This window comes from Microchirus variegatus (genome assembly GCF_963457635.1).
Source record: "Microchirus variegatus genome assembly, chromosome: 19".
NCBI lineage: Eukaryota > Metazoa > Chordata > Actinopteri > Pleuronectiformes > Soleidae > Microchirus > Microchirus variegatus.
In genome coordinates this window covers 10,359,672-10,371,655 of record NC_139820.1, presented here as the reverse complement: position 1 = coordinate 10,371,655, position 11,984 = coordinate 10,359,672, and the positions used below count along the sequence as shown (strand labels likewise).

Genomic DNA, 11,984 nt, shown 5'->3' with positions numbered 1-11,984 from the left:
ATTATAGGTCATTTAATGTGACACCTTATAATCCATATGACATATTTAAGAGCAAGACAGACAGACCAGTATACATAAGTTATATAAATCAACAATGTACCACTTTTTAAGTGTAACATTTGTGAGGATTACAAACAAGAAAATCAAACACATTCATATCATAACAGTTAATAACTTTTGATTGCACAGTGTTGAACTGGACAGGATTCAGAGATCTGCTTCAGCTGTGAACTGCTGCACTATTTCACACACTCTGTCCCTCATGTACCTGCTTGAACTGGTAAAATCGCTTGGAAAAAAAAACATTTTGGTCTGTTGCCATTTATAATTAGCCTGAGATTCACAAAAACACACATGTAACGAATCTCAAGGAGCTGCTGATTGGACTGGACTCATTTCTTCAGTGATGACGTCGCCTTCGTCATCTCCGTAAGTTTCCGTTTTAACCCTGGGGAAAACGATACCATGCCAATGTTGAATTTGTAAAGTGTAAAGTACAGTTTATAATCTGTAAATTAGACATCTAAGAATCAAGGTTCATACGCCTTTTTCTAGTCCATTTCAAGCACTTTCTATGTTCATTTTCAAGCATTTTCAGCACCTTACAGCTGTATTAAATGATATATTCATACGCAGCATGATTTAATTTTTTCTAATTCACATTGAAAGAGAAAACAAAAATATGTGTAACCAAAATATATATATACTGTATATATATATATATATATGAATTCCAATATAAACAGTAAAGTTTTGTGAAAACATGTCAGCTATCTGTCGGTCGACGTTCGGAGCAAGCGAAGCCCAGATGGAGCAGTTTTCATTTGACCTATTTGTTATGAACGTACTGGAGATATAACTCAAAGCATTTCCAAACACTTTATCCAAAATTCAAAATTCAAATCTCTGCTCTGCCGACATCCCATATACGCCTTGATGGGTGATGCAACAAGTTTTTAAGAAATATCCATATATATTTTCATACGAGCTACAGAATGAGACAATATGGATTTTGTTGTTGTGTTAAAATCATACCCTAGAGTCGTAGACTCTCCCTGTGGCTTTCATTCAACTTCACCCTGCCCCGCCTCTTTCCTGCTTTCTCCCCGAGTCTGAGAAGTGAGCTCCACCCGTCCCACACCCGCTCACTACACAAGTCATGCATGTAGGGACAGACAGACGGGGGTCAAGCCGCTGGTGAGGATCTAGTGTCCCACTGACCCAAGTGAGCAAAACATGCACTTGTCTCACTGACTTCATGTCTGTACTTAAGATATAACTTTTGGTCCATATCGTCCAGCCCTATTTAGCACCTTAAAGGTTGAACCTCACCTCTCTTCTGCTTGTTCGCAAACATAGTCAGCTTCCCAGACGCCTCCATCACTGATAGAGCCAGATCATAATCTGCAGTGAGAAGAAAGCTTACTGCTAAACTGCACTATTAAAAAACATTAATGATTGTGTGAAGAAGGAAACTTCTCCCTTACCCTCCTGACTGGCCTGTTTGGTCTGAATCCTGTCGGAGATGTCATTTAGCATCTTGATAAAATCAGTGAAGATGGCCTGTGTGCATCCTGCTACGTTGCAGCTTTTCCAGAAGCTCAAGGAGTCGATGCTGACCCTGGGCATTTGGTCAAAGGCAGGGGGTGCGGGGGACAGAGAGCAGGAGCTAAAGGATGCACGGATGGCTTCAAGCAGAGCTGAGGACACGGCCACACTGGTGCATGGAGGCGAGCCAGCAACACTGTGTGGTTTGGATCGGGCAGGAGAGGCTCCAGCAATATGTGGATCAGGACTCTGCTGAGAACTGGATCCTGAGGAGAGAGGCATGGATGAGACATCATCACTTATTTAATGTGTTGTGACATTCTGATTTTTTTTATTTTACTTCGGTTTTTGAGAAAATAAACTCCCTGCTATAGCAGCTTCTTCAGGGTCACACTTTATTTCAAGTGTTAGGAACTTACTGGATACTTATCAACATAAATAACTGCCTGCCCATCACATAATATGTGATCTTGTTTGAGCATGGGCAGGTGAGCACAAGGTATAATATATTATATTATACCTTGTGCTCACCAATTAGATGTTTATTCACATTATTAAGACTCAGGTGAGTGTAGATGATAGCATACACACAAGTTTACACGTTTGACAATAGAAATAATAGAAATAAGTCTAACTTTTTTATTAAGTTTATGACTACCTTAAAATAAAAAGTCCTAAAGTTTATTCAATATTCACAGTATAATCATAGCTGAAAGACCTAGTTTTATCTTATCACCCTAAAAGAGCACTTAGGTCCAGAGCCGTTTCTTGCTATATGCGGACTATGCAGCTGCATAGGGCCCCGCGGCCACCAGGGGGCCCCCAAGCTGCAAGTTCAGACTCATATTGTGTCTTTATTTGCATGTGTTGCATGCATTCATTATGCATATATTTGCAAAGCATGTAAGTGTTTCTTTGGTAATCAGGTAAAAATCCCATTATAATCCATATATATAATATAAATAATAATACATATATATTTATTTATAAGTAAGTTTAGTTATTTATTCTTTACTGTTTTTGAATCATGGGTTAAAACTGTTGTTACCCTACCTTAAAGTTTATATTAAAAAAATTTCAAGAACATACTGTTGCATTTGTGAATGTACTCTCGCCTGCTTTCCTCTTAAAATGTAACAAGATCACAGAATATTTGAAAAAGTTAGGAATCTCTACCTCGAGTGAAAAAATAGGGGCCCCCAAACACCTAGAAACGGCCCTGCTTAGGTCCCAACATTCAGGCTTACTTGTGGTTCCCAGTGTGTGTCAGCACAGAATGGGAGGCGGAGCCTTCAGTTACCAGGCTCCTCCTCCTCCTGTGTAACCAGCTCTCAATGACAGTTCAGGAGGCGGAGCCTCGCTCTGTATTAGTTAGGTGTTGAACCTCACCTCTCTGCTGCTTGTCCACAAACTCAGTCAGCTTCCCAGACGCCTCCATCACTGACAGAGCCAGATCATAATCTGCAGTGAGAAGAAAGCTTACTGATAAACTGCACTATTAAAAAACATTAATGAATGTGTGAAGAAGGAAACTTCTCCCTTACCCTCCTGACTAGCCTGGTCGGTCTGAATCCTGTCGGAGATGTCATTTAGCATCTTGATAAAATCAGTGAAGATGGCCTGTGTGCATCCTGCTGCGTTGCAGCTTTTCCAGAAGCTCAAGGAGTCGATGCTGACCCTGGGCATTTGGTCAAAGGCAGGGGCTGCGGGGGACAGAGAGCAGGAGCTAAAGGATGCACGGATGGCTTCAAGCAGAACTGAGGACACGGCCACACTGGTGCATGGAGGCGAGCCAGCAACACTGTGTGGTTTGGATCGGGCAGGAGAGGCTCCAGCAATATGTGGATCAGGACTGCAGTGGCCAAAGTACACTTAATTCCGATGCCACTGAAAAGTCTTCAGCTATAGTAAGTTTCTAACGGGCTTGACTCGTAGGCACTGTTTTAATTCATCAATCACGAGGGCAAGAGAAAGTCATATGAAGGGTTTGCACATTTATTTCCACTTGCTGTACATCCAAGTTATATTCCTGTTGACATGTATCCAAGCCTGTCGAGGATCACCAATGCATAGAAATATTCCTTTGACGTTCCAAGTTGTGAATGATGACCAATAGGTTCCAACAGTAGACGACGTAATCCAATATCACGTAGTGACCTGACGGTCAAAAAACCTTATTACACCTAACTTTGTAAGCTAAAACGGACACATGGAGCCCTAGCCTCCTAGATATTCTCAGTACATATATCTCAATGCCTCTTTATATCACAGCCAACAAAGACATCAAAGTGCCCATGGTGCCCTTTAACCAAAGGACAAAGTTAGCCACAAAGCTACACATATTTAACAAAAGGCTTAAGACCAACAGTTGACATTAACTGTTTACAAATTACAGTGTAACAAATAATCTTGGACCAACCACCCAAACCAACCCTATACTAAACCCCACATTGGCTCCTACAACACCCGGCCCCTAATTGGGAGGCAACGAGGCTGCCAATTACTCAAAAGATAACAAAAGGAGCCTACAACACGCACATGTAAACATTAACAGTAACCCTCCCCATACACTTCAGTCTTATGAGTCCATTTCACAGACGAGGCAGAGCTTTTTGATAGGTCTCTCCAGGGTGCTTGGCTTTGTTTTGACCAACGCCCTGCGAGCAAGTCCCTTTGCATCTGGAATGGTTTGTATGACTCGGCCCAAGACCCATGAGTTTCTTGGTGCAAGATCGTCAACGATCATCACAACATCTCCAGGACTCAGGTTCTGCCTGACTTGAGTCCATTTTTGACTCTCCTGTAGGAGGGGCAGATATTCTCGTATCCATCGCTTCCAGAATAGGTCAGCTTGGTATGTTGACTCTTGTAGGGTCTTTCGAACCCTTTGTTTCAACGTCTTGTCGATGTTCACTGTTAAAACTGCTGCTGTGAGCTTCATTTGTGGGATTGTCATTTGCTTTAAGGGTGCGACCCTTGACTTTCCCAACATGAATGCGCAGTGCACTTCCTTCATGATTTGTCAGTCTGAGATATGATACGGTTCCATATCCTATCTGCCTAGGTGCTTCCAACGCCAACTAAACTAAACTTGTATATCCATGCCCTTTTGTCAGTCAACAAATAGTTTTTGTTTCAACTTAAATCAAAGACTCAGAAGCAGAAAGTGAATGCCATTCTCTGACTGAATATGAAACTATCCTTCAGCTTGCACATTTTTTTGTGGGAGTGCAGGACTTGACGCTGATCTTGTGTTGCAGCTCTCGTCTTCCTGAAGCAGCAGACTCTCTGACTCAGCATCCTGAGTGGAAACAAACATACCATAGTCACCTGTGCATGCCTTAAGACAGTGCAAATAGAGAGAGGATATGCAAGGCAATGTGCCATGAATGTGATGCTGCCTAATGTCCACAAACCAAAATGATTCTGTTTGAATTATTTTGGTTATTTAAACATCTAAGACCTCGAAATGTATGGAAGCAAATTTTTGTGCCATTATTCAAATTAAAATGCATTAACAGAAATGCTTTTTCATTTTCAAAATGGAGCTGCATTTTGTGACTCATAAATAAAATGAATAATCAATGTTTCAAAATGCATTTTCATTTTCAAATTCAAGACTGCTCATTCTGTGACTTACTTAAAATGATAAAGAAAATGACATTTAAGATTTAATTTTCAAAACATCCTCCAGCAAAAAGGTAACAAAATTCAATTTGAAATGTCAAATTTGAAAATTAAAATGCATTAGATGAAATGCTTTTTCATTTTCAAAATGTAGCTGCATTTTTTGACTCTCAATCAATATTCCAAACTGCATTTTAATTTTCAACTTCTAGACTGCTTATTCTGTGCCTTAATTAAAAGACAAAGCAAACAGAGAAATGCTTTTTCGTTTTCATGTTCGCCCTGCAAAAAGTGTTTCATAATTTAGATGAGTTCGCAATACGGAGCGGCGCAGGATAGTGACGTCATTGGCCACTCTCCTTGTTCTTACAATGGTGCTGAGCATAGATATGTAAAGTATAGATGTCTTACGGCGGCGTGTCCAACGACAGTATTGGCCAGCAGCGCGGACGACATATCTACCCTTTAAATATCTATGGTGCTGATGAGGCACTGTGCTTGACTTCGCCAGACTGCCGACGACTCATTGACCAGAGTGCCGTTGCAACACAACTATGAGATCAGTTAAAATTAACCCTTACAATCCCAAAAACGTGGGTTAATCTCCAACAATTACCGGGGGAAACGTCTAACATCTCACCAAGGAGTCTGGTGTGTTTAAGGACAGCACCACTGACTGTGACCAGCTGCATAGACGCTGGTAGCTGTTTGTGTTTGTGTCACACGGAGTCTGTGCTCCGGAGAACTCCGACACAAGGATCGAGCCAAACAGTGCTGAACTGTAGATCGGTTGAAAGTACTTTAACAATCCCAAAAACGTGGGTTAATCTCCGACAATTACCAGGGAAATGTCTGACATGTCAATATTTAAAGGGGAAATAAGTAGTTTATAGTGCCATCTAGAGGAGAGGCTGAAATTTACAACAAAGACCTGCTGCTCCGCTCACCCCCTCCCTTCCCTGAGCGCTACGGTATCCGCAGCTGGTCAAATGTCGTCCTCGTTATCTTTCTCCGTGTGAGCAGATGAGGTTCGTGAGGCGAGGGAGAGGGCGAGCTACCGCGGCCGTAGCAGACGAAGCGGAGAGAGAGGAGGCGGGACTTCCGCTACAAGTAAAGAAACGCTTGTTTTGTTCTCTGGCGTTTGTCCTTACAGGCTCCGGTGGAAACATGGTGTCTCGCTGCTAACAGTGGCTATGCAACATCGGTCCGCGGTCATGTTATTTTACATGACTTTTTGAAACACTACGAAAATGAAACAAAAACTATTATACAGCGACTAGACAATGCAGGAGCACATAATATGTATAAAAAAGTGGATTTTGGGTTATATAAACCCATAAATACTACATATTGTACCTTTAACAAAGAAGTCTGGTCGGCGATGGTCCTCCACTCGTTTGTGTGGGTGTAGAAGAGCCTATGGCAAGCCGTTTTAACATGTAATCGCTAGACTGGATATGTAATTCGGTTCTTCCTAGTCAAAAATAACACTTGAGATATCCACAACGTCATTCTTCCTAGGACAAATGACGTCACTTTTGCCATTCATGTGTATTGGGCTTTCAATTTCAGATATCCACAACGTCATTCTGGATATCTAGAATGAACATTCTGGATATCTGCAATAGAATTCTTACTAGGAGAAACTCCCATTTCAGATATCTTCAATCCAACTGTTACTCATCAGAGGTGAGCAAAAATACTTTTTTTTAGAAATCAGGGGAAAAATGAGAGAGGGAAGCAAAATTTCTAAAAAATAATAAGGCTATTCTAGCAATACAAAGCCACATGCTAATCAGTGAAGTATTCCTTTAATGCCTCGAGGCTAGTCGAAGCATCGCGTGTTGCTAACTCATCCTTTAACTCCTCATTCAAACTTCACAAAAATATTGCTCGTAGCGCGGTGTCATTCCACCCACTCTCAGCGGCGCAAATGCGGAAATCAATGGAGCCATTAAGCCGCAAGCCATTAAAACAGATTTTGTTTTTAAGTATACTTTTTGTGTTGATTCTATATTCATTCCATGATTTTATACAGTATAAATAAATATAAATATATTACAGAATTTAAAAAAAAAATGATTGACAACCCTAACATACATACACACACACACACATACGTGTGTGTACATATATATACACATGCATATATATATATACACACATATACATATATATACACAAACTCATGATTCGATTCGTATCACAATTTTTGACCCACGATGCGATACATTCCACGATTTTTTTTTAATTTAAAAAACATTTTATTTAAACAACATTTAATTATATAGCAACTTAATGTAACATTTAATAACAATATTTTGGAACACTGTGAACAGATTTGAACATAGATAAATAAATAACCAAAGATTTCTCTCTTTTCTGTAACAAAATAATACTGTTGAAAAATACAAAGAAAATGGTCAGTCAGACTGGGATTTGTCCCCAAAGCATGCTGGGAAGTGTAGTTCTTCATTAGAAGCAGTTTTGTTCTGGTGGAAATAATTTGTTTTGATAAACAGCAAAGGTAAGACAACATTTCTGCTTGTATTTCTTGAAAGTCAGTTGTTGTTTTGCTCTTATTTTGGGGCTGGATCCGTGAATCTTTTCGTAGAGTGATAAAAATCTGTGAATTCTCCACTGTTTACATAATCACGCTGACGCTCTGGTGCCGCTTTTCAATGTGTGTTCTTTACGGATTTTTTCCGCTCCTGCGGGTTTGATCCATCGGTGTCTTAACTGTGTTTTCGTGCACATAAGAATGGTTTATATGAGCTTTAGCTGAGTTTCTGACCTTTATGTGAGTATGCAGCATGTCTGTGTTTGTTAAAGTTAGACATGGTTTTATGACGCTTTTGTCGCTGCAGCTGACACTGCCCCCGGTACTGAGGACATCAGTAAAGAAGAGATTAATGCGATTAAAAACACAACGCATTAATGATGACTGTAATTAATTAATCACAATTAATGCGATAATTTGACACCCCTAATAAAAATAAGTTTGTTAAGGGCGTGGCACGATTCTGCCTTCTCACATCGCGACACAGGTTCGTGGCTCTGAGTATCGCGATTTCGATTTCGATACGCATATCGTTACAGCCCTAATATATATATATATATATATACACACACACACACATATATATATATACATATATACATATACATATATACATACAGTATATACATATACACATATATACAAATACACATATATACATGTGTATACATATACATACATACATATATATATATATATATATATACATATATATACATACATATATACACACACACACATATATATATATATATACTGTGTAGACCAGGGGTGTCAAACTCAAATACAGAATGGGCCAAAATTTAAAACTGAACAAAGTCGCGGGCCAAGGTTGAACAAATTAACCTTTTAATAGGGACCCAAACAAGTTTTGCATTGAATATTGAACAAGCAAGGCTTATATAACTTTATAGTGACATGCAAAATCGAGTTTCAAATAATTATAATAATAATGATTAAAAAATATCAATGGCATATCAAATAAAATTTAAATAAAAATTGAATGCACCCTAAATACAGGATAAGCGGTAGATAATGGATGGATAAAAATGTAATGCCTCTTTTCTATATGCAGCCTTCTGAGGTAAATATCAAAATAAACTTTTTCCACAGGCTAATAATAAATTTGAAATAAAATAACAATGAATAAATCAACCATTCAGGCCTTTTTACTGCTCAGTTTGCGACACACTGATCTAATCTGATGTGCCCAAGCCAGATACCTGGCATCTTTTCTTGGATGCTAGTTCATTAATGTCGCGGTTCAGGCTTTGAGCTGAGGCAACCTTCATTATCGAACGAAGGTGTTCATCAGTCAGACGTATCCTGTGAGACGTTTTCGTCATCTTCATTGAGGAGAAAAGTTGCTCACATAGATAAGTGCTACCGAACATGGAGAGCAATTGAGCAGCTTGGGTGCGGAGCTGAGGCATTGTGTCAGGGATGAATTGTGGAAACTGTGTGGCGCCAACAGCATCATACTTTGACTTCAGCGTGTCATCACACTGAAGTTCAATCAGCTCCATTTGCAAGAACACGGATCGCTACTGACACAGAGGAGAGAGCATGGCTGGCCCGCCAAAACAACAGCAGAGCATTATGGGATGTGTAGTATTAGCTGTGAATGCGGTGTTACAGCGGCGGTGCCGCTGTATAATACCAGCGGGCCAGCTCTAATGTTAATTTGATATTGCCTCAAGGGCCAAATGAAATTACACGGCGGGCCAAATTTGGCCCGCGGGCCAGAGTTTGACACCCATGCTCTATCTGAACCAAGACCAGCTGTTATAAAGCAGTTTTTAGTTGTTAATGTCATGTCCAAAACCACTGCATTCAAACATGTCCTTGCTAAAGTTTCTTGGCTTGTCTCCATCCACACAGACATTTTAATGACAGCCAGTAGAAGTTTGGAGTTTGCAGGGAACAGACACATCACACCCAGAATGGTTTCTCCCTGTAGAACACATTGCTTGAAGATGTGTTGTAAACACATCCACTGTGCAGTTAAGCTGTACTAGAAAAAAAGGTGACAGTAGTCGTACCACTCTGCACGCTGGCTGAAATTTAGAACAATTCAGTTCAAGTCTTGTGGCACTTTCTCTGGAAACCGCTGAAGTGTAAAAAAATTTAAAAAATTCATAGGTAGAACCTTCTCTTCTTTTTGGGGGCAGTTTATATAGATATTGTTATACAATATAAAACATGTAAACTGTTTTAAACTGTTAGGCACAGATTTTTATTAAAGTTACTGTCTTATGTTTTCTCATCATTCATAGTAAAGTTACCATGAACAGCTGGGAATCTACACACAATGTTGATACATGGCATGACTAAGTTTTTTTTTTAATGTATTTTTTGGGCCTTTTTGCCTTTAATGATAGCGTAGCATAGAGAGACAGGAAACAGGAGGCAGAGAGATGGGGAATGACACGCAGGAAAGACCGCTTGGTGTGGGAATCGAACCAGGGTCGCCTGCAGCGAAGAGTACAGCCTCCGCATATGGGGCAGGTGACCTACCAACTGAGCCACTGCTGCCCCGGCAAGTCTAAAGGTGTGGTGGTATAATACAGTTTTTAACCACATAATACAATTAAATAATACTCCAATTGTTCAAAGAAATAATGGCTCTTCAAAATGTAAACTTAAATTCCTTCTACAGGGAAACTATTGAGCAAAACTCAATGGCTCCTGAGACAGTATCTATTCCATGGAGACACACACTCCTGATTTGCATTTGAACAGATCACAACATGGTCATTTACATATGAAAACCTTACCCGCTCCTAGGAGCTGGGGGGGTGACTTTCTCACCTCGACTGCAAGTTTACGGCAATTCCTGGCAGTTATCGGCAACTGACTGAAAGACCCAGTTGACTGGGAGTTTCACGGCAATTCTCAGGGACGATTACTGCCGAAAATCCCACTTTTCATGCAGTGTATAGAGCAGGTATGAGACACAGGAGAGAGGAGGTCGTGGTGATGAGGTTAAGGTTAGGACACTGTGCACTGAATAAATCACTAAAATGAATAGGGAAGCATCAGACAGGATTGTGTGAGAGGTGTCAGGAAGAGGAAGAATCTGTGGAACACGTACTTTTGAGGTGTAGGGCATATGAGGCACATGGAGAGGGGATGGAAAATAATCTAAGGAAATTAGGGGATCAAGAATTTAATTTAAAAGGAGTATTGGAAATGAGGGAGAAAGCACAAGTTAGGGTAGTAATACATTTCTTACGGATTACGGGGCTATTTCATAGGGTATGAAATAGAAAACTGGGGGAATATATAGGATAAGAGCATGTGTGCGTGAGTGTATGGTGTGAGGGTGGCCTGTATCTGGGCCACACTCCAGAGCAGAAGGGGGCGGTAATGCACCTGTAGATGGATGCCAACCGCCGTAAAACTAAAAGAAGAAGAAGAAGCCGGAGAAACCCCTTTCCCTGGTTTCCCTCTAACTCACCTGCTGCATGTTACTGTGATTGCCTCCACTCAGTTCACTCAGCCTGGAGCAGTTCACCAGTTTGGAGGTTTGTTTGCTCTTGTCTTTGAGTCCTGACTGTCACATGTTAGCATTTGTGTTAGCCCATTAGCTTTTTGTTTGTTAACATCTTAGCCCAGTAGTTTTTTGTATGTTAGCCATTAGCATTTTGTTTGTTTGCATATTAGCATTGTATGTCAGTCCATTAACTTTTTGTGTTGTATATTAGCATTTATGTCAGCCTATGGTTAGTTGGCATCTGTATGTTCGCTCAGTAGCTTTTAGTTTGTTAGCATGTTAGCATTTGTGTTAGCCCATTAGTTTTTTGTTTGTTAGCAACTTAGCCCAGTAGTTTTTTGTATGTTAGCCATTAGCATTTTGTTTGTTTGCATATTAGCATTGTATGTCAGTCCATTAACTTTTTGTGTTGTATATTAGCATTTATGTCAGCCTATGGTTAGTTAGCATTTGTATGTTCGCTCATTAGCTTTTAGTTTGTTAGCATGTTAGCATTTGTATGTTAGCTCACTAGCTTTTAGTTTGTTAGCATTTTCAGTTAGCCTGTTGATACTGGCTTGTTTAAATATATAACAATTTGGCGACAATGTTCTTAATTTAGAGATGAATTTGATGAAAAACCTTTGATGTTTGCAGTCCTCACACCTGCTGCAGCAGTAGCTAACGCTAGCTAGGAGGCAGCACATGGTGAGTGAAGTGTTTGCTCTGCACTTTCTCTTCTCTTATTAAAGTGCTAATCTCCAGTTATGTGAC

General features: G+C 40.1%; 1 protein-coding gene across 1 annotated transcript in view; it reads left to right on the top strand.

Moving 5' to 3' along the window:
- Positions 1-3,163: 3,163 nt before the first annotated feature.
- Positions 3,164-11,984, top strand: part of gnav1 (guanine nucleotide binding protein (G protein) alpha v1) — a gene marked incomplete at both ends in the record, with an annotated part of 36,530 nt that continues 27,709 nt past the window's right edge. Inside the window, one exon of the mRNA XM_083906046.1 lies at positions 3,164-3,414. Within this exon, the coding sequence (XP_083762172.1) occupies positions 3,164-3,414 (251 nt within the window). The remainder of the gene's footprint in view (positions 3,415-11,984) is intronic.